The sequence below is a fragment of the Thermomyces dupontii genome (genome assembly GCF_041956625.1).
Source record: "Thermomyces dupontii strain NRRL 2155 unplaced genomic scaffold VTN31scaffold_11, whole genome shotgun sequence".
Classification (NCBI taxonomy): Eukaryota; Fungi; Ascomycota; class Eurotiomycetes; order Eurotiales; family Trichocomaceae; genus Thermomyces; species Thermomyces dupontii.
The window spans coordinates 200,110-223,832 of NW_027192317.1; the positions used below are offsets into that span (position 1 = coordinate 200,110).

Consider the following 23,723-nt stretch of genomic DNA (forward strand, 5'->3'; position numbering starts at 1 on the left):
GATTCTCAACGATAAGTAAGGCTTCCAATTAAGGTTTAGTATGCCCCGCGATCAGCTAGTCCAAATCGGGAAATAAACTTTTTATCTGATGATGGCGTCCTCCGACATCGCAAAGTTGAGTCAGAGGTCGAAAAGTTCAGCAATTGATACTGTCATTGCTCGATTTTCTGCTCCTGCGAAAGCTTTAGAACAGCAGTTCCCATGTCAACCTTTGGCGAGTACTTTCGGGTCACCACGTACGCCTCAGCACTCCCCCAATCCACTTCAATGCTGAACATGTGAACAAAAATTATAGCTACGGTGAATCCCACTGCCGCTCGGTTGGCTGCATTGTCGACGGCTGCCCGCCGGGCCTGGCTCTGACGGAGGATGATATTCAGCCGCAGATGACCCGGCGAAGACCCGGGCAGAGCGCACTGACGACGCCGCGCAACGAGAAGGACCGCGTGGAGATTCAGTCCGGCACCGAGTTTGGCTACACACTGGGCACACCGATTGCCATGATTGTCCGCAACGAGGACCAGCGACCGAAGGACTACGGGAATAACACCATGGATGCGTACCCGCGGCCCAGCCATGCCGATCTGACGTATCTGGAGAAGTACGGCATCAAGGCGAGCAGTGGGGGAGGGAGGAGCAGTGCGCGGGAGACCATTGGTAATTTCAGCCTTCGTCCTCTTCCCTCTCAAAGGGTCAAGTCTGACAATGGATTTTCAGGGCGCGTCGCCGCCGGCGCCATTGCTGAGAAATACCTCAAGCTCGCGCACGGTGTCGAGATCGTCGCTTTCGTCTCGTCCGTCGGCAACGAGCACCTCTTCCCATCAAACTACGCCATCAACCCGGAGTTTCAAAAACTAATCGCCACCATCGACCGACAGACGGTAGACTCGTTCGCGCCCGTGCGGTGCCCAGACGCAGAGGCCTCCGCGCGGATGGCGCGCGTCATCGAAGCCCACCGCGACAGCCATGACAGCATCGGCGGCACCGTCACCTGCGTGATCCGCAACCCGCCCTGGGGACTCGGCGAGCCCTGCTTCGACAAACTCGAAGCAAAACTCGCGCACGCAATGCTCAGCATCCCCGCGACCAAGGGCTTCGAGATCGGCACTGGATTCGCCGGCTGCGAGATGCCTGGATCGAGCCACAATGACCCCTTCACGGTCGCCGAGGACGGGAGCTCGCGCCTTGTCCCCAAGACGAACAACTCCGGCGGCGTCCAGGGCGGCATCTCCAACGGCGCCCCGATCTACTTCCGCGTCGCGTTCAAACCCCCCGCAACGATCGGCCAGGCGCAAACCACCGCGTCGTATGCGCTCGAGGAAGGTGTCCTCGAGGCTAAAGGCCGGCATGATCCTTGCGTCGTTCCCCGCGCGGTTCCCATCGTTGAGGCTATGGCAGCCTTGACCATCATGGATGCCGTCATGGCGCAGAATGCGCGATCGACTGCCCGCAGCGCGCTGCCCCCGGTGCCGGAGGGGTTGCCGACGAGGCCAAAGTATGGACAGTAAAAACCACTAGCTCTCCAGAACGTGTCCATTCGATTGATGAGTTTATGATAGATAGACCTTCATATTGCATCAGGATATAGTATTCTCTAAAAAAAAAAAAAAAAAGTTTTGCACAGTCTGGAAAGAATTTTCGCTAGATACATATGCTGACGAGAACCTAAAAGCAATGCACACCACCGTACATACACCTCCAACCACCGACAAAATCCTAGTCGTAACGTCGTCACTCATCATGTCATTGTACACGAGAAACAAATCAATGTCCAGTTGAACTCCCCCATCTACAACCCAGCCAGTAAGAAAATAGACAAAACAAAACAGCGAACAAAAAAAAAAAGGTCAACAAGTGTCTGATTTTATCGGTTCCGTCGACTCGGATACCGCCGCGACTGGCTTGTACCCGTTACCGCCGCGCCGTTCATCATCCCTTTATTTTTACCCGTCTTGCCCCCGGTGCGCTGCTGCTGCTGATTCATGGCGTTGAGCTGCGCGGCCTGACTGCGCGTCATGCGTCCCGTGTAGCTCCAGGGGGCCGTCGGGGCGTCCTTGTCATCGTTCAGGCTCAGTCCGCGCATGCCGGATCCCAGCGCCGTTCGCCGACGTGTCGGAGTTTCATTTGAAACGCCCGTGCTGACCGGTTTCTGAGAGGCCGAAGCGAGTTGCTTCTTCTGTTCCTCTGGGGGTGCAAAGGGGTTCATGTACCGAATGGTTCGGTTCGTGTACGATGTCATCACGGTCTCCGTGTCCGAGTCAATTGTTGAGACGTCCTCGGAAGCCTCCGACTCGGTTTCGAATTTGTTGAGCAGTAGGGTTCGGCTGTTGAGCACGGGGGTGAATGGTGAGGTCTGCTGCTCCTGCTGCTCCTGTTGGTCCCCGAAGGATGAGGTGGCCTGCGTGGTGCAGAAGGAGAGCGGAGGCGGGGACGAGGCAGATAACGCCGTTTGGCTGTCTTGCGCTTCGACCTTTGGCTCGGTTCCGGCAGATGAATCGTTCAAAGGTTTCGGTGGTGATGACGACCTTGCCTGCCAGTAGTCAAGTGCTAGCCGCACCGCCTCCTGCGCTGTCATCACCCCCAGGAGCATCACCCCAGAGCCGTCGGGATGTCCCTGGGCAAACCCCCGGCGGACGGCCAAGAAAAACGCCGCGACTAGTTCTACCATCGACGCCGCAATCTCCCTGCCCTTCATAACCTGCTTATTCAAGCTCTCCAGGAGCGCAAACCCTGCCATTAGGATCGCGCTGACCAACGCCACCATCTCCACATAGTCTCCAGTGAAATTGGCCAGCTTCACTTGTTTGAGGCTCAACAAGATCAGGCAGATTGAGAGCAAAGACACCCGGAGGACCTGAAGCCACAATGGGACCCGGCGAGTCTCCGGCAATTGCTGTGGCATTGTCGTCTCGGACGGCTCATCTTCTGGCGTCCGGATGGTAAAGGTCTTGTCAAAAAGATTCTCCAAGCCAGTCGTTGCATTGTAGTCGGACTGCGGGAAGAACTTTGGCGGCGCCAACTGCAGACCAAACTCAGGCGACGATTGCTTTGTTGGGAAAGATGACTGAAAGCTGGGACGATTGAACGGGTTTTCTAGGCTGCGCTGCGGCTGCGTCCTTTGAGGAACTGGGTTGCGTAGCTGCCATGATGGTGGTTTAGGCGCTTCCGGCAGAGATCCATAGAACGGTGCCTTTTGCGGAGGGATATTCGAGGGCGACTGGGGTTGCACGATATGTTTGGGTCTTAGGTCCTGTCGTATTGAAGGTGTCCAGTCCATGACGTCCTCTTCCGGCGGCGGCGTAGGTATCGAAGAAAACGGTGTTGGGGGACTCTGCTGGGGAGATCCTAGTTTCTCGACAGGAAATCGTTGGAAATTATGTGGGCTCCGGTCCTGCTCACGACGGTTGGGAGCGGTCGGACTGATACTGTCACCTCTTCGTTGATTGCTTCGCGGAGACGATGCCAGACTGCTGTCTGACCAGATAACCAACGGTGACGTGTCGTACCGCAAGATTTTTCTGCCCGCGAAGACACCCTAGAAAAGGTTAGCCCAAAATAAGACACTCTACACCATGAAACCTACCACTACGGTGAAAAAGATCATGAATACGTGCAAAGCAAATAGGGCCGTGTCCTGGATGCCATTCGACTTGGGATCCTTTAGCAGCGCCCATACCAAGAGACGGACCGCCAACACGATCAGCTGGACTTGGTAATATTGGAAAAGCCCAACGAACCGCCCGTTCCTCCCTTCGACCTTGTGCCTGAGAGTCGGGTTCCACCAACACGACAGAATGCCCATGATCAGTGCGACGCCTGCATGTGGTGCAAGATCGTCCGCCGTGCACTCATACCGCTCAAGCACTGCTCTTGCACTTGATATCGCAGAAAGTACCAAGGGCGAAGAGATTCGGATAAGCACACGATCGCTTGCACCACTGACGCCTACTAGATTCCATGACAATTGGCCGACAACACTCGTCCAGTGGGCCACGGCACCGATTGACACAACAAGATTCCGCCAGTTTCGACTACGGGCCTTCTTTGCCGCGCGGCTCGCCTTGCTGCGTTCCATGAGGCGTCGGAGATGGTCGGCTTTCGCTTCGTATCCGGCCTGCCGGATCCTTTGATTCACCCGACTCTCGCACGCCTCGCACACTTGCGGGTATCGCTCCTCCATATTTCTTCGAAACTTTGGAAATTCCCGCTCGTACGCCGCGTAATGAGGGTCCTCTGGGTCGGGCAGGTAAGACGCCAGCGCTTTCATTAGGATATTCTGGTTCCGCACACATCTGTCGCAGAAGAGCCCGGAGTGATCCCGATCATTTTGACTAAAGGAAAAACTTGCACTGTTGGCTACCTTCTCCGAGTAAGAATCTGTCGCCGTTGTTGGCGGGTCGGTGATCTCTCCATCCTATTTCCTGTGCGTTAGGCACCGACCGGTCATGCGAATCCTCCGACGGGACCGTACCTCATCGAGATAGTTGACAGCCTCGCACTGTTGACAGCGCCATTCGCGGGTCGACGGCGACCATCGTTCCTTTGAGCGCTGACTGCAGTAGAAGCAGCGCAGTCGTTTTGAGAGAAGGGGAGCCATGTCATGCTATGTGGTGGTTTGACGCGTAAGGAGACCGATTCTGGCGAAATGCCTAGTCATGGGCGAACAACGGGTAGGACAACCACAGGCAAAAGAATAAATCTCTCAATAAGCAGTCACATATACTGCACATACAGCCAAAGCTTTGCACTGCTCGTCGCGTGAAACCTCTTCAGCCTCTTCGAGGAGAAAAACATATTGCAGGATAAACGCCGACAACCCGAAACCGGGATCGCGCTAACCGGAAAAGGTTTACTCAAAACACCCAGAATGGAATAGTCAAAACATCCACATAGGCCCGCAGATTCCCCATGCTTTTTTGATGTCATCTTCTTAGCTCTAAGCCAGAAGCCGGCCATGAAAATGGTCCTGGAGGCCATTGAATTCAGTCAATGGGCCCTGCAGAGTACTAAAGAGGACCATGGCAATGGCGTGGATACTATTGTTATTCTCAACTCTCTTGAGTTTGCTTCTGGTATGACACGTTGCAAGTCGCGACATTCGATTGAAGCTCACCGCGTCAAGATCATCCACCTTATACTATCATCCTCTCAGCAATTCCGCGTTCCCAAGACCCGGCGCCGGCATGATCCAACGCATCTGTTGATAGTTCTTGGCAGCGGCGGCCATACAGCGGAGATGCTGTCCATGCTCCGTAGACTGCCGCTCGACCCCACCGTCTACACCCACCGCACGTACCTGATAACGACTGGAGATAGCTTCAGCGCCACAAAGGCCGCAGCATTTGAGAAGTCCCTCCAGGAACGGTACCGCGACTCAGGATCGTACTCGATCATCACCGTCCCACGCGCCCGCCGCGTACACCAGTCGTTTCTAACCGCGCCGCTCTCCACACTGCAATGCTTTTGGGTTTGTCTCTGCGTTCTCCGCGGGACACACCCGCAGAGACCGCCACAGGGCGTGCCCCGTTACCCCGATTTGATCTTGACCAACGGACCGGCAACGGCGGTATGTGTGGTGCTTGCGGCCAAGTTGATCCGATTTATCCATGCGGTGACAGGCATTGGCATGCGCGAACCGAGCATCTTTCCCCTACGGACGATTTTTATCGAATCCTGGGCGCGCGTCACGACTCTCAGTCTGTCAGGCAGGATCCTCCTCCCATTTGTTGACCGGTTCTTGGTGCAATGGCCGAGTCTGGCGGGAAAACGCGCCTGGAGAGGGATGCGCGAGACAGAGTACGCCGGAACACTGGTGGAGTAGAGGGTTAGAGGCACGATAGATCACCCCCCCATCGCCAATAGTGGTCAATTCGAGCATGAATTAGTAAAGCTCGCTGGGCATGGATTATGTCCGAAGCCAAACTGCTCGCAATGCACGCCGACCCCACCCTCGGTACCTCGGAGAGTCGGGTATATATATTAATCGCGATCGCGTCCGACTCGTAAACTAGCACGCTGTCAACAACCTGTGTTCCTCCTCAATTTGACCATCGAATGAACGCGAAAGTAACAATTTGAAGTGACCATCATGGGATACTCTCTGAAGAACCGCAACGTCCTCGTTGCTGGTGGCTCACGGTTAGTCAGCCCCTCATCTCTAACTGGGGTTCGAACAAGCATGGTTAACGGTGATAAAAGCGGCCTCGGAGCTGCGATAGCGGAGAAGTTCGCCGCCGAAGGTGCCAACGTTGCCGTCAACTACCTCTCCAATGAGACTGCGGCGCAGGAGGTCGTAAGCAAGATCAATGCTCAGTATCCGGAGGTCAAGACGATCATCATCCAAGGGGTGTGTCTTTAGCTTTGAATCTGAAGATTACGGAGACTAACCCTGCAGTGGTAGGATACAGGAGTCCAGAGCGACTGCATCCGCATCGTCAGAACAGCCGTGGAGGCGCTGGGAGGACTGGACATTTTAGTCTCCAATGCTGTGCGTTCCATTCTATCCGCTATCTTTGACAGGATGCTCATATTACTTTCTAGGGATGGACTAAAATCACCAACTTTGGCGACTTGTATGCCATGAACGAAGACGAATGGGACAAGGTGATTATTTCTCTTTCTCCCCGCGCGATTCAAAGGGGTGCTCAACGACAATTACAGTCCTGGGCAGTCAATGTCAAGGGCCATTTCCACCTGTTCCGCGAAGCGGTGCCCCATTTCAACGCGAATCCCGACGGAGGAGCCTTCTTAATCTCCGCGTCGACAGCGGTAAGTCCTAGGTCTATGGTGTCCCTCGTCTCACCCGGCTCTCGTCAACTGATACGGGTTCTGCCAGGGCCTCATCCCGGGAGGAAGTAGCTTGGCCTACTCGGTCGCTAAGGCTGCAGGTACGCATTCCTGCTTTTCTGTCACTGAGGCGGTCAAGAGGAACTCTTCCCCTTGTTAACTGTGTTCTCTAGCGATCCATCTCATGAGAGGCCTGGCAAAGACCCACGGTCCCAAGATCCGCGTCAACGCCCTATGCCCGGGCCTGCTTCTCACGGATTGGGTGAGTGGAGCTTACCTTCATTCGGACGGGGGTACGATGATCGAGATTTACTGATTGTGACCCATAGGGCCACCGATTTCCCGAGTCTGTGATCAATGGATACATAGATAATGTTCCCTTGAATAAGGCCGTAAGCGCTGATTATATCCTGCAAAACGAACTTCATGAGGGAGCTCGATGCTGAGATGAGATCCAGCCCGAGGTCGACGAGGTTGCGGACTTGTGCGTCTCAGTGGCCAAGAACACGTCCATTACGGGACAAGCCATCGCAATCGGTATGTTGCGACGATTTAAGTGATGATTAGGAAACGATCGACTAACATTGAATCAGATTCCGGTCTTACCATGCGTTAGAGCGGGCTCTCTATCGTAATGACACGCTATGCGTACATTTTGGGGGCTAGCATATCAACGTTTTCTATGCATACTGTACATGGTATATCCATAAAACTCACGAGAGGGGATTGTAAAAGAGACCAAACTCCCTGTCTTCAATGCGGACGGTCCGGGGCGACAACATCCTGGCCTTCAGCGCGGCGACGAACCCATTGTTGGCTTGGTCGCCCTCGACCTTGACTTCCCGCAGACGAAGTAGTTTCCCGTCCGAACTGTACACGTACAAGGATTTATCGCCCTTGGGCAGATGCGTCGGGACCGGCCCGCGGATGAACGGCACGCCGGGAAGCAGAGCAAACGCTTCACTGCCCGGCACCCGGTCCGCCACCTCTTCAATGTCATTGAGGATGATCCGCTTACTCTGGAACGTCGGCGAGTCGCTCTTGAATGACTTACCCGGGGTGAGTGCGGTATTCCAAAGCGGGCCGAGGACCCGTAAGCGTCGACGGATGGTCTGAGACGACCACGACCGCCAGTCGACGTGGCGATCTGCCGGCGTGATCTTGGCCGCATGAATGAGGTCGCCCTCACCCTGCGCGGCAGCGCGCCAGCCCGCGGGCTTTAGCGGCGGGACATATAGCCGATTCCGAATGCCCTGGACCAGCATCTCCGCACCCTTGGGAGCCACCACAGCGAGCAGATCCTGCACGGTGCACGTGTCCGGGTTGGGAATCTCCAGTCCCGGCGGTGGCGTCTGGTCTAGGATCACCCCGTGATCAAAATGCTTCTCGTGCAAGGTCTGTAGCGTGATTCCAGTATATCTCCGCCCCGCAAGGAGTGTATGGTGGAGCGGCGCCGGGCCACGGAAGCTAATAAGGGCGCCCATGAGTATGAGAACGGAGTATCACGGCTCAGCGTAATACTCACTCCGGCAGTAGTGATGGATGGACATTGAGCCCGCCGTATGTTGCCGCCCTGAGAAGTCGCGGTGGAACGAATAGGCCAAACGACACGGCGATGATGAGGTCGATGGGCCCATTGGGAGGCTACTAGTAGTCATTCGTTGCCAGTTAGGCTCCGTGAATTGCGCGAGGGTTTCTGCGAATTCATACCGTCCAGCCGGTGAATGTGTCTATCTCGTGAATTGGGAGGCCCAGTTCCGTCGCGGCGCCCTTGATCGGCACTGTTTTGGACGATTAGTAGGAATAACTCTCCAGAATTTCAGAAGACACTATAGTCATATACCTTCCCGGATCTTCTTCAGCCCTCGTCCAACCGGCTTCCCTAGGCGACAGACCACATCAATTGACTTGATGAGATCGGGTCGTTGCCGATGCTCTTGCGCGAGAGCTTTCAGCGAAGCAATGCTAAACTCGTCGGAGCCGCAGAACAGGATGCGCAGCGCGTCATGAGCGGCAGAGGAGCTCCATCGTTTCGCGACGCCAGCGCCGCACCGCCATGGAGGCCGTAGGAGCAAGGGACTGCGGTAGAGAAGGTGCATGTCCACAACTCTTCGCTTGTTGAGTTCATCTCCAGCCAACAACGACAGAGTGACTACTGGAGCTCTCTCCGTAGCTCAACCTTCACGTGATCCAGAGGAGCATCATGAAGACTTCACTCCAACTCGAATTACCATGGGCAATTAATTCACGTTCAATGGACAGTTGAAGCTGATAAAATATGCCTGATGGGGAGAACACCGTCATCCCCGCGCAGCCGTCGTTTCTAGCCATCTACAACCCGCGCCTGAGCTCCGGCGACGACTCCATCGGGGACCAGATTGTCTTCTACTCCTCCAAAGCCACGCGATCGCGATCCAAATCAAAGAGCGCATCCGCAGAGCCGACCTCCCCTGCCGAAAATGGCGATGAGGTCAACGAGCGGCTTCGCCAGATCGGTCTGGCACAGGGCATGGTGAACTTTGCCAAGTAAGCGAGCGCGGGGGATGAGGGGATCAAGATACACATGCTTATTTGCACGGGGCTTTAGGAACTTTTCGAATGGAAAGCCTGTAGAGAGTGTTGATACGGACGAGGCTCGAATCGTGCTCCACGAGTTAGAGCCAAATTGGTGGATTCTTGCCGTAAGATCTGACTGCTCACTCTAAATATATGAACGCCGGCTTATGATGGACGCGAAGGGAATTGACCTGACCCGGCTTCCTGTGACGAACGGCACGGGCTCTGCGTCTGATGCATCCACAGTGCCTCGCTACGAGTATTCCTCCCGTGAGGTATATCCTCCTCAATCGCTCATCCAGCAGCTCCGGCGGGCCCATTCCATCTTCCTGCTGCATCATGACGTCTCGTTGGAAAGTCTCTACGAGCGTGTGGGGAGATCGGTCTTTTGCAAACTCCTCAACCGGTTCTGGACCAGATTCTTACGCAACTGGGTTGTGCTATTGAACGGCCATCCGGCCGTGGAGATCTTCGATGGTATCAAGCTGGCCGTTGGCGGCGAACTGGGGGTTGGGGTCGGAGAAGAAGAATGGGGCAGCGGTGAGCGGGAGGTGCTTGAGGATTTTGCCTCGCGGACGGACGGACTGGTTGACCTCGTAGTGTCGAGGTTCGGCGAGCCAGCGCCGCCCAAGTCATCCGCGGAGACCAGCGGCGGTTCGAAGGCACTTCCATGGCTCGGAGCAGATCAATGTCCAGGCCCTTCTGATGGCGTGATATTCACTGGCGTAGGAGCCCTCTCTCGGTCCTCCGTCGCCCGCATCTCCCAGTGGATGGAATGGATTTACCGATACGGGGAAGCGGCGTACGGCGTGGGTGAGAACCCTACTTCGACGAGGAGTCGAAGAAGACGCCGGAAGCCGGAGGTCAAATCAGCAACCAACACCCAGCCTGACACCGACTCAAGAGCCGAGCAGACAACCCGGAGCGGCAGGACCTCTCCGGGAATCCCACCGCCGCTCGTTGTTGCGTCACCGCCGGCCAAATCCGAAGATACGCAGTCTCAGCCTGAGGCAACCAAGACGGAGGAGTCCCAATCCGGGACGGACGTGTTGATGAAGTATCTGACTCTCGGCTACGGCACATCGTGGAAGTTTCCGTCCATGACGTCCAGCGAGCGGGTTGAATCGCAGACCCAAGATGCCACCAGAACCACGGAACTCAAGTAAGAGCTGACTACAAGCCTTGCCGCCTGACAGACTAACCCGAACATAGCAGCGCGAGCAATGACGACACAGGCCGATTTCTCATCGGGTTTCGAGATGATCTAGAGGACGATTGGTCAGATGAGGACAGCCAGGAGCTCAGCGCCGAAAACAACAGGCGCCCACGAACGGTGGTGAGGACATTACATGTGGAACTCGCGGGCGATCAAGGTATATTTGGACAACCTTGTTGCGCTTAGCCCATGTTCTAACCCAGCGACAGTCGCCTCCGGGAAACCCCGTCACCAGAAACTCCAAGTCATAATCTACACCGTAAGCCTCCCCTCTACCACTGCAGGGACAAAGGGAACGAAAGCTCACTCAAACTTTTCACAGCGACGACCATTCATGTTCACATTCCTCTTCGACCCCGAAACCCCCTCACTAGCCCAATCCTCCTTCTACCGTATCATCCACCACCTCCTCGGCCCGCTACAGAAACCGCTCCTATCCTCCACTGCACCCTCCAACTTCCACCGGCGAATAGGCCTCTCCCTCAACCCTCAGTCCACTCCCATCTACGACCTCATCTACGACCCTGCAAACCACACTGTGCGGACATCCATCCCATGCATACCGGACCCTCAACCCCAACCCACCACTTCCTCCTCCTCCTCCTCCTCTCAGACAACAACGCCGTGGACCCGCCTCGAAGCGCTCAACGTCCACCATCTCCTCCTCCGCACATACCTCGACACTCGCACCCGCACACGCCCATACGAATCCGAACGCGCCAGTAAAATCCCCCGCGGCGGATGGTGGGTTGTCTGGATGCGACTCCCTTACCCTCCCGACAACGACCATCCCTTACCCCCGCGCGAGGCATTTCTCATCCACAGATCTTCTTCCTCGAAATCCGCCCACGCCCGCGCCACAAGCACCGGCAGCGTTGGAGGCAGTGGAGGAGGCCTCCGCTTCCTGCGCGATCTCAGCGGGGCATCACCCTCATCGCCGATCCTCGGCGGCATCGGCCTCGGGGTTTCCTCGCCAATGAGTCGGAGGATGAGCAGCGCCGCCGTCCCCGAGGATGTAGGTGCCTCGAGGATTGCCGATGAAGGTCTGGCTCTGGGGTTGGACTCCCGGAGATATGTCGAGGGGTTGTTGAGTTTGAGTCGATGAAACATTTTACATGCCATCAAGCAATGCTACTTGTAGATAGTACCTATATACCTACCTACCTAGGTAGGTAGCTACCTTGATCAGACTATGGAACTTGGAACGATAAACGAATAAAAAAACGAATGAACGAGTCACGCCGTTTTCATGCAAAAGAATAACGGTCTTCGTTGCTGTTGTTGTTGTTGGAGATTGAAAAAGGAAAAAAAAAGGTAGTCATGCAATGAAGGGTGATAAATGATTGACAATACTCAAGCAGCGAGGAAGAGGGCGAGGTGAGGACAAGGTAGGAATCTGTAGCGCGTGTTCTTTTTGCTTGCTGTGATCGACTCGGCTTCCAGAGGCCATCGGGGGAGGTCGCCCGGGCTTTCTCTCTCGGGTGTCTGGTCTTTGAAGGCTGCTAAGAAGAGGAAAAGTCAAGGTTACTTTTGTTTGCCCCTTTGTGTGGTCTGTCCCATTTCTCTAGCTGCTGATATCGCTAGGAATATGGGATTGGGATACTCGTGCAAAGACGAGAGGGAACGAACAAAACAGCAAAAAGACCATTCAAAAGCAAACAAGAGTTTAACGAGATAGAAACAGGGAGAAAATTATAGAGGAGCAACAAAAGAAACCGATGACCTAAATTACAGGATGCTGCACTTCTTCTTGCTCTTGGTGTTGGTCTTGGTCAAAAGCGCAGCCCGGGTAGCCGTCTCAAAGACCTCGCGGACACCTTGGCCGGTGCGAGCAGAGCACTCGAGGTACTTGTACGCCGCAATCTTCTTGCGGACCTCCTCACCCTGTTCGACGGTCAATACGGTTCATCACCAGACAGCCCGCGTTGGGGGCGGTCACGCACCTGCTCGTATGTGACGGGCTTCTGAGACGTCTTGTTGAGCTCGTCAATTGTCTTCTGGTCATGCCGCAGATCAACCTTGCATCCGACCAAAATGATGGGAAGACCCTGGCAGAAGTGGAGGACTTCCGAGATCCACTGTTGTCATGGTGTCAGTCACGTCTCCCATCGACCACGAAGGGAAGAATCCGACCTTCTCCTGGACGTTGTCCAGCGAATCAGGCGAGTCGATGGCAAAGCATATTAAGATGACGTGCGAGTCTGGATACGACAGAGGACGCAGACGATCATAGTCTTCCTGACCTGCCGTATCCCACAGTGCCAGTTCCACGCGCTTGCCATCAACCTCAACGTCGGCCACGTAGTTCTCGAAGACAGTGGGAACGTAGACCTGCGGTGGTCATCAGTATGTCATGTCCGCGATGTCCGCGACGATGGAGATGAGTCTCGGCAGTAAAGGGTTGTTCGCCCAAAATAGAAGGGCAGGGCAGGGGGAGGGGGAACTGACTTCAGGGAAGGTGCCCTTGGAGAACACACTGGTATCGAACAGCCGATATTAGCAAACGGTTTCGACGGGACGCCACGCCAGAGTTGAACACTCACATCAGGAGACATGTCTTGCCGCAGGCACCGTCACCGACGATGACCAGCTTTCGGCGGATCTCGGCCATGGTATCTGGACTCCAGGTCAGCTCTTGAACCTTCACGCCAGCGGCCAGTCTGATGCCAGCATCGAGTCAACAGGTGTCAGAGGGATGATTGAGGAGGATAGGAGATAAAAAGGAGAGGATGGTGATTGACGTGTTCGATGATCAAACAGAGGTCGGGCTGGCCGCGAGGGAGGATAGGACGCGGACTCACCGATCTTCTAGGTAATGACGAAAAGGATAGAAAAGAACCCCAACGACAACAAGGAGAAACCCAGCACACAAGAGACAGCAGAAACGAGGAGAATTCACAATCCAACAGCGGGTTGTTGGCGGCCTTCTGGAGACAGCGAAGGAGAGAAACTGGGGGAGAGGACGAGGTTGATAGACGAGGCTCAAGCAGTCGGGGATGGAGAGTCGGGGAGACCACAGAGACACACTACGCAGTTTTTGGCGTTTTTGGGCGGTGGGTGCTCATTTGACCAGTCTCGCGGTCACGGGGTTCAGGCCTCAGAATTCCTGCTGTATCAGCCCTTGTTCAGAGAGCCCCCGATGCATACCGCCCCTCTGGCACCGCCAGGGCTATTTATGTGGCCAATTTTCCCGCCGGTTGAGCCATCTCAGGTTTCAAACACTGGTACCGTTCTCATACATTCACAGGGCTTGGCTTTGCATCGAGGCCGTGGCTTGTGGTTTCATAGGACATACATACATAGTAGAGTGTGTTTGTGGCTGTGCTGGTTACATAAGGAGTGGCTGTGCCGTATTTTTTACAAAGTTACCGTAAAGCCATTACGCACCAAGGAAAGGATCGATGATGGAGGTTTCATGCTTCGTTTCTGGCATGCTGTTGGCAAAAAAGGGCTTCATGAGGTGGCATCATCCATGTCGGCCAGTTGAGATTCTTGGATGACGGTGCAGATCCAATGTCCATGATCCTGATCCAATGATTTTTGGAAGAATTAAGTACTGCAATCTTCCGGTAACCTGGTATGTGACCGCGACATGCGATGCGATTGCTTCGAACCTTTCATCCACCATTTCCCGGGAGAGTATCGCGGAAATCGCGGGGCCTCGTCTCCCCCGGCTGGTAGACGGCAAGCAGAAAATCGCTTTCGGCCTGGCTCATCCGATGCACGGCACAGACGATCCTATCGGCTGTTTGGTACGATGGTAATGCATTGTACCGCGACAGCTCATCATGCAAGGCCTGCTGACGGTCCATATCGCACCGGCGTCCAGAAGTACACGGGAAACCACGATGAAAATAAGACAAACTCGAAGTACTCCGTATATGCGGCAAAATCATCTGACTCCATTGCACCGCTTCTTTTCCATCGCCACAGAGGATTCCATCGAATCCGTCCTGTGCTGCTCTCAGGTTCTTCGTGAATCAATGCTGATCACCACCGCGAGGAAGATCCCCGCAAGGCATCTTCCATTTGGTGCCTGAGCTCCACTCAAAACGCCATCCCATAGGATCATGGCCGATCATGATTCATGGCAAGTGTGAACATTCTGGATTTGATTGGAAGCCCCCGTTGGGATTGGCGCACTGACTGGAACTTGTCTCTGGGGAACAGCTCTCCCACTGTCGGAGCATTTGCTTTGGGGCCGATGGAACTTGTCGAGTCCCGCTATCCTTACTCAGGATTTTCTATTCGTCTTCTACTCGACATATTTTGTTGACAGCCACCTTGGCCCAAGCCTTTTTAGATCCCCCTAAATCCATCTCTCAGTTCTATTCACCATGGCGCAGGGTTCGTGGAATCCGAGATTTGTGAAGCTACGCCGGAGGCCCATCTTTCAGGCGCGATTCCGAGGCCTTCGACTAGCTGCTCGGAGCTCTGTCCATCTAGTGTAAACCTATATATGGTTCTTGCCGGAGGAACATACATCATTGTCCAACGTTTCGACAATGAATGCGCAGCATCGAGATTCATCAAGTCGGCTTCCTCAACCGGAGAAGTCGGGCAAACTCAAGCAAACTCCCGATGTCGAGGAGAAAATTCGCCGAGGGCCAAGGAGCTCGCGAAGCTTTGAAATTCTGTGTTAGGGAGTTTGGGAATCTTGCCTTGCCGCATCAGCAAATCCCAGATATCCCTAAGAAGCAACAGGCACAGGCTGTTTGTCGAACAGATCCTGCCATGATATCCATCATCCACGATTCGTTCTGCAGAGGCCGGAAAGAGCTTAAGTCGCCTCGGCAGCACTCGGGATTCTAAGCTAGCATGGGAGACACCCTCACAGATATCCTCCAAGTTATTCTTAGATCGAGCTCAAGGCGACTAGATGCTAAACTGGTGACATTGGGGATTTGCTCCGTACTGATGAGTAGTTCTTGGTTGGTGCAGTGAGAGTGTTCCGATTGCTCGCATTGTCTCGAGTGCTGCTCGAGACTCTAGTACGGACTACGGAGTACCAATTGACAATTGGAACCATGGACTGATGATGGACTTTAAAATGCTTCAAATCTGACGATACGTATCTGCTACCTAGAGGTACCTACAGACAGACAAAAATAGCACAATGGCTGGATCAAAGTTGTCTCTATCTTGGACTTTTGTTAGTGTTTCAAGGGTGTTCCAACTTTCAAAGAGCTGCGCTTGAAGTTCCACCTCCGTCCATGCAGCTGTGTCGAGGTTCCATGCCGCAATCAATCCTGGTTTCAGACTCGAGGAGAATAGATTCTAGGAGTGATTGTGTTTCATCAATTCAATCAACGTCGGACCCCTTCACTCGACTAATTCGGCATGAGAGTATTTTCCAGATCGCACCAAAGGTGAGAATGCCTAGTAGTGCACGGAGCGTCAAACTGCAAGCACGTGCGGTTGGTGAACACAATATCAGGCTCAATGTAGTTGTTCCTCAAATCATCGATAACTTCAATTGATGACTTGAGTATGTAAGGTTGATCATAATGTTCGTGATGATATATATGATCAATTTCAAAGGCGAATTAATTCGGGCCAATCGGTGGATGAGATGGGCCGTGATCACGTGATAATTTTCAAGATGTTTTCCGCTCCATCGATGTCCGACGGCTCCGTGAAATCCCAATTGCATCGGCAACGCAGCCATGGAGAGAGTCATTCGCCGGGCCATGGTGGCCCGGAATCAGGCCAAACGGAAAGCCAGAATTGCAGCCAAAAAGCAGCAACATGAGGAGTTGCGGGACATGCTCCGGTCACAGTTCCAATTGAACCGCTTGAAGATCGACGCCGAACGCGAAGAAAAGAAGAACCGATGGGAAGATTGGATGCGAGGGCCGCTTGCTCCCAAGCGCGATGCGGGTGTCCAGGCGAGTCATTACGGTGCCATAACACCAATGGCCGTGCAGCCTCCCAAGATCCCCAAGCATCTCCGACGTCAGTATATCAACATCGCGCCGGGCGATCGAGTATGCCTGATGAAGGGCAAGGATAAGGGCAAAATTGGCGAGGTCGTGTCAGTCGATGAGGAGACGGAGCATGTGACGGTGAAGGACCTCAACATGGTATGCAACGAAATCCCTTCATACCTTTACGCTTCAGGCTAGGATCGCATTCTGATGGCTGTCGCAGGTGGATGTCCACATCCCGCCATGGCTCAACGAAGAGTACGGTAGCAAACGTCCCTTCAATGCGATGGAATTGCCAATTCCGATCGACGACGTGCGCCTGGTTGTTCCGCTTGAGGATCCGGCTACGGGAACTGTCCGGGACGTCATTGTCGAGAAAGTCACCGCTGGCGGGCCGTTCATTGAGCGGCCATACGGGTCCAGAATTCCCAAACACACGCGGTACATTGCGGGTGAGAACATCGAGATTCCGTGGCCGGCCGATAAGCCAAACTTCAAGGACGAAGAGTGGGACACATTGCGCATGGAGGTTGAGACGCCCACCTGGGTGCCGTCGCTGCAGTACGCTCCATTCGAGAGCAGCATCCTGGACGAGCTGCGGAACAAGTACTCCAAGTACCGAATCCGACACGATCCGGAGTGGGCCGAGGCCAAGCGACTGGAGGACCTGAAGGAGGAGTACCGCAGGTCGCGGACGCTGCTGACGCCGCGCACCGAATGGCTAGCTCAGAAGCGGGCGCAGGCGGCTGAGGAGCGAAGGAAGAAGCTGGATAAGGATGGCAACTACATCATGGATGACAAGACGGCAGATTTCATTGCCAACTTTATGAAGAGCAAAGGGAAAGCTACTGAGGGGTGATGGCAGGTCTGATATGGCAACTCTTGTATACTAGGATGTATTCATTGTAGATTTAGCTGAATGTGCATTTGGTGTGGTTCACTCAGCTCTAACGCCAGTGAAATTTGTTATTCCAACCGACTGGTGAAGTCGCGTTGCCAAGGTCAGATTTTCGAGTTTGTCGAAATAAATCACTTCAACACTCCCTCTTCTTAAGGCGGTTTTTCGACATTTGGAAATCAATGTCCTGTCGTTTTGTCATTCGCTTAATCCGATCATAAAGGTTGGCGATGGCGTTTGCAGCCATCAATACCATCGGCCAGCAGCGCCCAGCGCCGGCGGTTGAGTCTCGGGAAGTGCCCGCGGTCGACCAGGCGTTGATCGACCATGCCTTTGCCGGAGATTTGAATCTCAGAAAGCGAGTTTTCGATGCGATCCGTAAGACTGCGCGTGTTCATGCCATCCAATGTCTGCTAACAGTGTGATCCTACAGGAGAGTCACCCGAGCATGGACCTCTTTTCGAGGACATTGCGCGCTACACATCTGCGCTACAGACACGACTAAAGAATCAGCTCGCCGCCGCACAGTCACAGTCCACCCCGGAGGAGCCGAACCCTAAGAAGCGAAAGATCGTCGAGAATGGAGATTCAGTCAAAGGAGGTCCCGCTGCGACCGCAGGCTCGGTCGCCCTGACGACGCCGAATGAGTCCCTTCTCTTCTACATGAACGATGTGTCCTTTTCCGTGCCCCAGCGGAAGAAGCTGACGCTGGAGGTGACGGGGCGGAATGGCGCGGTGCGTGCTAGGAATCAGAGCTCTCAGGAGCTTGAATTCGGGATTCCAGTATCCCATATCCGTCAGTTTTCCTGTCCCGAGTGGCCTCCCGTTTCGCCTTCATGGCTTTCTCGTCTGACTATTTCCCGAGTATAGAACACGTAATTTGTCTACCCGTGCCAGAGAAATCTCAGCGGCAGTTCAACTTCTGCATCATCCCACGATATGGAGATGGGATCTCTCCCGCCCCGGAGGGCGAAGCCGCCCTCGAGCCGATGGTCTGGACGGTGGCGGATGGCACGCCGAAATCCGCGTACAACGGGGCCGGCCAGCAGTTTGGCGACCGGGAAAAGACAGAGGCGCTTATTCGGCGCGTGCTCAACGAAAGCCTGCACCCGATCAAGGTGGTTCGGCCGGGAGATAAGGAGTTTGTGAGCGCGATGCCGGAAGCGCATCGCAAGGGTGAGAAGGCGTATCATGTGAAAGCATTCCGGGGCAGCAAAGAAGGTGATTTCTCAACCTCTTATGCCATCTCGCATTCCCGGGCAGGGATACTAACGTCAACTAGGCTATCTGTTCTTCCTGTCCACGGGAATATTTTTCGGCTTCAAGAAGCCGCTGCTCTTCTTTGCGTTTGAGAATATCGAGTCCATCTCGTACACATCGGTGCTGCAGCGCACATTCAACCTCATCATCACCACGCGGACCGCATCCAATCAGACGACGCAGGATTACGAGTTCTCCATGATCGATCAGGCGGATTATGCGGGGCTCGACGCGTACGTCAAGCGACATGGACTTCAAGATGCCAGTTTGGCGGAAGCCCGCCGCGCAAAGAAATACCAAGGGGAGAAAGGAGCGGAGGGCGCTGCTTCTGCCGAAGAACGGGAGAGTGAGCTACAAAAGGCACAGCGCGAGCTGGAGGACCGGGAAGACGAGGAAGAGGAAGACTACGAGCCGGGCAGTGATGACGATGACAGTGACGGCAGTGGCAGTGACAGTGAAGAATACGACGAGAATGAGGGAGACCGGGATTTGGTTCAAGAGGAGCTGGGCAGTGAAGCGGAAGAAGCCATTCTTTCGGATGAAGCGTAGCATAGCAGCTCGATGGCATGAACACTTTGAAGTTGAAAGTCATGGGCCAATTGGGGAATTGGGGAAATGTCTGTGTATACGACAAACGTGCAAATTGCAAAAGAAATAGTAGTTACATAGGCAATAGATATTGGCCACTTGCTCAGCTCCGAGCAAAGATACTTACCTCTAATGACTTAACCTATGTATTGCCTTGCATTGCTGTAAGCCTCTGATCACCGTTCACAGTCAGTCGAGTATCAATCAGAATTATGGTCAAGGTGCCGGCCAAAGTGGTCCAATCTTTTACCGCGACAGACCCTGGACGACTCGATCAGGCTCCCGAGGTCGATATTGACGCACATCGCGACCTGGCGGGATTTGGTTGGTCTTAGCGGGAGACTAACAAGTGACCAACCTGCATCGGTGATGGCAGCTTTTCACTTTGCAGATCAGCCAAATCCTGTTTTGAACATACGAGTACATTGTATACACTGTCCAGTACAAGACTGTTGAGAACACGCAGTGTAAGCTGTGAATTCGTGCTTTTTTTCTTACCGAAGAACTCTGGTCCCAAGTCATTATTATTTATTGCTGAAGCTCCTTGACCAGAATTTCCAGGGGGGGGCCAACTTCCTTTGGCTAAATTCGCCAGACAATCATGCAGTGGGCAGACCAAGGAAAGCACCAAGCCAGCTTGGAAATACGGTAAACGCAATACAGTACAGTACCCGTACTGTGAGTGCTGTCCTGTTCCCTCAAGCAACGCCATCACTGCCGCAGACTCGCGGAGAAGAGCCCCAGTAAGTAACTTCACAAGCCCATTATTGTGTGGACTTTGGAAGTGTAACGCACAAATGAATTGCACGGCGGGACAAGATGGCTGCCTCCTTGCTTCATCCGCTGTGGGTTCTGGGAAAATACATACATACCACAGGGTCACATTGATATTTACGATACGAGTACACCGCCGGTCCAGTTACATAAGCCACAGCCGCATCAAAACGGTCAAGCGTCAAGGGCCTGGGAGAGGGAGAAGCGCCAGGCTTGACCCGGTCGAGGTTAGGCTGGAACAACGGCTTTTCCCGTGCTCCGTTCAGTCCAGTGTCCACGCAAAAGAAGGAGAAGGCCATCTCAGTTCATCTCTTTCCTGCTTCGTGTTAACTATCTAATACCTAATCGTTCAAATCCTCGCAATTTTTCTTTTTTTTTTTTTCACCTCTTCTTTTTTTCCCTTTTTTTCTTTTCTTTTTCTCTTTTTTCCCCTTTCTGCCCTCTCCCTGCCGAACCTCCCTCCCGCCCTCTCTAGCCCGGCCGCTGGCCCTCAAGCTGGCTGTTCCCTTGAAGCGAACTCTTTCCCAACCAACGCCTGCTGCTTCCCGCCGGCTCCCATCAGCCGTTCTCGGCCTCTCCTCACCGAATTTTCCGTCGATTTAGACCCTAGAGTGCAATTCTGTGGAATTCCACAATTCTGAGGTTCCGCAGTTGCGGTGACCTGGCGGTGCACCAAAACAACCCCCCCCCGTCTGTCCTGAGTGCATGAGGCGGCGGTGCACATAGCAAGTGGGAAAGAAGGAAAGAACCCTGGAGTATTTCAAGGTATGCTCAACGCATTCCAAACTGGTCTGGGTTGTGGCCTGACGCGACCAACCAGGCTTCAATTCATCCGAAATGACCTCTTCATCGTCCAACGTAGTGGGTGTCCACTATCGCGTCGGCAAGAAGATCGGCGAGGGCTCGTTCGGCGTCATCTTCGAGGGAACGAATCTGTTGAACTCTCAGCAGGTCGCCATCAAATTTGTATGGATCACCGTCTCCCAATCGTTAATGCGTTCGTCGTGCTAATGCCGTCCAGGAACCACGCAAGAGCGACGCCCCTCAGCTCCGCGATGAGTACAGAACCTATAAGATCCTGGTTGGATGCCGTATGTCCCATGCCCTTGCGCCGCCAGACGTGCTGCTAATGAGATCGTAGCGGGCATCCCGAATGTCTACTACTTTGGTCAGGAAGGCCTCCACAATATCCTGGTCATTGACTTGCTGGGCCCGAGTTTAGAGGATCTCTTTGATCACTGTAACCGCCGGTTCTCCATCAAAACCGTGGTCATGGTGGCCAAACAGATGGTTTGTTCATGAATCCCCCTTTCGTTGAATCCACCCCATGCTCACCGCTCCAGTTATCGCGTGTTCAAACAATCCATGAAAAAAATCTCATCTACCGCGACATCAAACCGGATAACTTCTTGATTGGTCGCCCCGGCACCAAGGCCGCCAATGTCATCCACGTGGTCGACTTTGGTATGGCCAAGCAGTACCGAGACCCCAAGACCAAACAGCACATTCCGTACCGCGAGCGCAAGTCGCTGTCCGGCACAGCACGGTACATGAGTATCAACACTCACTTGGGACGAGAACAATCGCGGCGGGATGACCTGGAGGCATTGGGTCACGTGTTTATGTATTTCCTACGCGGCGGGCTTCCATGGCAGGGCCTGAAGGCGGCCACCAACAAGCAAAAGTACGAGAAAATCGGCGAGAAGAAGCAATCGACGTCCATAGCAGAGCTGTGCGAGGGCTATCCAGGTATGTTTGTCCTTCGGCGGGCGTTGGGGGCAATCCGCTAATGGCACGCAGAGGAGTTCAGCAAGTACCTCACGTATGTCCGGAGCCTCGGGTTCGAAGATACACCCGACTACGACTACCTTCGAGACCTCTTCACACAAGCCCTGAAGAACGCCGGCGAGGTCGAGGACGGCGAGTATGATTGGATGAAAATAAACAACGGCCGCGGATGGGAGTACAAGTCGTATGGGTCCCAACATCACCACGGGCATGGAGCCAATCAGTTGCCCAGCCCGCCGCCCAAGCCTCAGATCCCACCGCAAGGGCCAGCTCACCCTCGATCCAACCAGCACCAGCAACACCAGCAACCGCCGCACCATCGGAAAGAGCTTCCTCACGCTCCAAATCCTCACGCTTCAAAGCAAACGACGGGAAACAGGCACGGCCCGCAAAACGACTCAAGTCCACGGAATAACGCCACCGCAGGCCATGACCCCGCACAGTCGAACCCTCAGCTCCAGCACCCGAACGCGGGCATGCAGATCCGGGTTCAGGAGCCGCCGCCCCAGGCGGCCACCAACAATCAAAATCAAACCACGGCGGGGCCGTCCGGCGCGAACAACAACGAGCAGCAGCCGACCCTGATGCAAAAGGTTATGAGGTCGCTGTGCTGCGGTATGGGTCGGAAGTCTTGACGCACGGTTTCCCGGCTAATCGTTGAGCAGGTTGAGATGCGGTCTCGCTTGCCATGATTTAACTTGTCGGACATGAAGACCACGTGCCACGTCCTCTTGTTTGCTACTTCCGGCACTGCATCTTACGTCGTGCATCTGCATCTTGCATCCTCGTGATGTGGGCCAATTGCCCCGAGAATTCTATCCAAGGGTAATGGCTCGACCATTAATGTGGTCGAGATCGTTTTTGTCTTCTCCATCTGTTTGCTTTTTTTTTTTTTTTATCGAATCGGTCAAACCTGCACAGGGAACGCTCGTTTACGACGGCACGGCCATGATGGAATTGCAGTTATTGTTGTGTGTACTTTTGTGCTTCAACTAGAGTCATCAAGCATCTGTCTGGATCGTGATCTTGTTTCTGGACCGGTTCGTGTTGTTGCTCTTATTTCTCTTGCGTGCATTGACCGAGCCCGTGCTTGCTGTTTGATATTCTCATTTAATGGTGCGCTTGCTGTTGACTGTGTTGGTTTGGCGAAAGGGTGTTTTGTCTTTGTATAGTTAGTATATATAATGATAGCAGGTGAGAATTATACATATGGGGATTTTCGTCTTCTGCACTGTTATGCAGCGCAGGCTGCACAGCTTCACCCGATGGAGGGGGGGATTGTTGCCCTGGACTGCAATGAAAACTCTGACCAGGTATTCGAGGTCCTGATCATTGGGTAAGTCGTCAGACTCAATGTGCCATCCAATACGTGTATTAACTTGTCTATCAGTTCATCGACAACGCTCGGGCTGGCAATTTCACCGTCCGCCGGGCATCCATTCGACTTCAAAGTCCTGACCATTGGTAAGTCGCTAGACCAGTCTATGATCTACCCAGTACGAATCAGCTCAGCGAAAACGCAGGATGACTTCAAGGATCCTCTCCCTGGCACGGCGCCCGGTTTCCCCCACGATATCCAGTTCCTCGAGACGATGGCGGGGTTCGAGGCCTCTCCAGTCTCCCCATTTTAGAAGATAACATTGAAAGGATTTGTGATAAGAACGGTCTGAGCCATATGCCTTCACCATGCGAGCCCTTCGATTTGATAGGAGGCACAAGCACCAGAGGATGATGTCGACTGTCTATCTACGTGATAGTGTACCATGATAACTGACTGGCTGGCAGAATCATTGCCATTATGCTTGGGGCTACGTATGACGGTCCATGAGTGTATACATCCGTACCGAGGCTTCGCCGGGCAGGCATCCAACCCGAGATCCACGTGGATATTCATTCGGATCATCCTTTTCATCCAGACGCCTTGAAGATA

General features: G+C 54.0%; 12 protein-coding genes across 12 annotated transcripts; 9 read left to right on the forward strand and 3 right to left on the reverse strand.

Annotated features, from left to right (window-relative positions):
• Positions 1–201: 201 nt before the first annotated feature.
• On the forward strand, positions 202–1,508 carry VTN31DRAFT_2144 (uncharacterized protein; the record flags this gene model as incomplete). The annotated part of the gene is made up of 3 exons (XM_069402280.1): positions 202–236; positions 296–657; positions 718–1,508. 3 exons carry the CDS (start codon positions 202–204, stop codon positions 1,506–1,508), a joined length of 1,188 nt encoding a protein of 395 aa, XP_069257240.1.
• A 356-nt stretch (positions 1,509–1,864) lies between these two features.
• Positions 1,865–4,597, reverse strand: VTN31DRAFT_2145 (uncharacterized protein; the record flags this gene model as incomplete). Its single annotated transcript, XM_069402281.1, has 3 exons — positions 1,865–3,535; positions 3,584–4,414; positions 4,472–4,597. 3 exons carry the CDS (start codon positions 4,595–4,597, stop codon positions 1,865–1,867), a joined length of 2,628 nt encoding a protein of 875 aa, XP_069257241.1.
• Positions 4,598–5,018: 421 nt separating this feature from the next.
• VTN31DRAFT_2146 (uncharacterized protein) lies at positions 5,019–5,821 on the forward strand (the record flags this gene model as incomplete). The annotated part of the gene is made up of 2 exons (XM_069402282.1): positions 5,019–5,072; positions 5,123–5,821. The coding sequence occupies 2 exons, from the start codon at positions 5,019–5,021 to the stop codon at positions 5,819–5,821; spliced, it is 753 nt and encodes a 250-aa protein (XP_069257242.1).
• Positions 5,822–6,088: 267 nt separating this feature from the next.
• VTN31DRAFT_2147 (uncharacterized protein) lies at positions 6,089–7,402 on the forward strand (the record flags this gene model as incomplete). The annotated part of the gene is made up of 10 exons (XM_069402283.1): positions 6,089–6,138; positions 6,199–6,346; positions 6,401–6,487; positions 6,541–6,603; positions 6,661–6,768; positions 6,836–6,887; positions 6,960–7,048; positions 7,116–7,178; positions 7,245–7,323; positions 7,380–7,402. The coding sequence occupies 10 exons, from the start codon at positions 6,089–6,091 to the stop codon at positions 7,400–7,402; spliced, it is 762 nt and encodes a 253-aa protein (XP_069257243.1).
• A 97-nt stretch (positions 7,403–7,499) lies between these two features.
• VTN31DRAFT_2148 (uncharacterized protein) lies at positions 7,500–8,885 on the reverse strand (the record flags this gene model as incomplete). Its single annotated transcript, XM_069402284.1, has 4 exons — positions 7,500–8,253; positions 8,312–8,430; positions 8,497–8,567; positions 8,630–8,885. 4 exons carry the CDS (start codon positions 8,883–8,885, stop codon positions 7,500–7,502), a joined length of 1,200 nt encoding a protein of 399 aa, XP_069257244.1.
• A 179-nt stretch (positions 8,886–9,064) lies between these two features.
• VTN31DRAFT_2149 (uncharacterized protein) lies at positions 9,065–11,663 on the forward strand (the record flags this gene model as incomplete). The annotated part of the gene is made up of 6 exons (XM_069402285.1): positions 9,065–9,312; positions 9,374–9,467; positions 9,525–10,504; positions 10,555–10,715; positions 10,768–10,817; positions 10,881–11,663. 6 exons carry the CDS (start codon positions 9,065–9,067, stop codon positions 11,661–11,663), a joined length of 2,316 nt encoding a protein of 771 aa, XP_069257245.1.
• Positions 11,664–12,286: 623 nt separating this feature from the next.
• Positions 12,287–13,169, reverse strand: VTN31DRAFT_2150 (uncharacterized protein; the record flags this gene model as incomplete). Its single annotated transcript, XM_069402287.1, has 5 exons — positions 12,287–12,442; positions 12,502–12,636; positions 12,692–12,889; positions 13,007–13,034; positions 13,102–13,169. 5 exons carry the CDS (start codon positions 13,167–13,169, stop codon positions 12,287–12,289), a joined length of 585 nt encoding a protein of 194 aa, XP_069257246.1.
• Positions 13,170–14,645: 1,476 nt separating this feature from the next.
• VTN31DRAFT_2151 (uncharacterized protein) lies at positions 14,646–14,929 on the forward strand (the record flags this gene model as incomplete). The annotated part of the gene is made up of 2 exons (XM_069402288.1): positions 14,646–14,648; positions 14,729–14,929. 2 exons carry the CDS (start codon positions 14,646–14,648, stop codon positions 14,927–14,929), a joined length of 204 nt encoding a protein of 67 aa, XP_069257247.1.
• Positions 14,930–16,224: 1,295 nt separating this feature from the next.
• Positions 16,225–17,344, forward strand: VTN31DRAFT_2152 (mitochondrial 54S ribosomal protein uL24m; the record flags this gene model as incomplete). Its single annotated transcript, XM_069402289.1, has 2 exons — positions 16,225–16,641; positions 16,709–17,344. The coding sequence occupies 2 exons, from the start codon at positions 16,225–16,227 to the stop codon at positions 17,342–17,344; spliced, it is 1,053 nt and encodes a 350-aa protein (XP_069257248.1).
• A 269-nt stretch (positions 17,345–17,613) lies between these two features.
• Positions 17,614–19,192, forward strand: VTN31DRAFT_2153 (uncharacterized protein; the record flags this gene model as incomplete). The annotated part of the gene is made up of 4 exons (XM_069402290.1): positions 17,614–17,761; positions 17,817–18,179; positions 18,254–18,604; positions 18,666–19,192. The coding sequence occupies 4 exons, from the start codon at positions 17,614–17,616 to the stop codon at positions 19,190–19,192; spliced, it is 1,389 nt and encodes a 462-aa protein (XP_069257249.1).
• A 1,650-nt stretch (positions 19,193–20,842) lies between these two features.
• On the forward strand, positions 20,843–22,463 carry VTN31DRAFT_2154 (uncharacterized protein; the record flags this gene model as incomplete). The annotated part of the gene is made up of 6 exons (XM_069402291.1): positions 20,843–20,971; positions 21,027–21,096; positions 21,147–21,295; positions 21,349–21,754; positions 21,806–22,408; positions 22,459–22,463. 6 exons carry the CDS (start codon positions 20,843–20,845, stop codon positions 22,461–22,463), a joined length of 1,362 nt encoding a protein of 453 aa, XP_069257250.1.
• A 595-nt stretch (positions 22,464–23,058) lies between these two features.
• VTN31DRAFT_2155 (uncharacterized protein) lies at positions 23,059–23,424 on the forward strand (the record flags this gene model as incomplete). Its single annotated transcript, XM_069402292.1, has 2 exons — positions 23,059–23,129; positions 23,184–23,424. The coding sequence occupies 2 exons, from the start codon at positions 23,059–23,061 to the stop codon at positions 23,422–23,424; spliced, it is 312 nt and encodes a 103-aa protein (XP_069257251.1).
• Between the last annotated feature and the right edge of the window lie 299 nt (positions 23,425–23,723).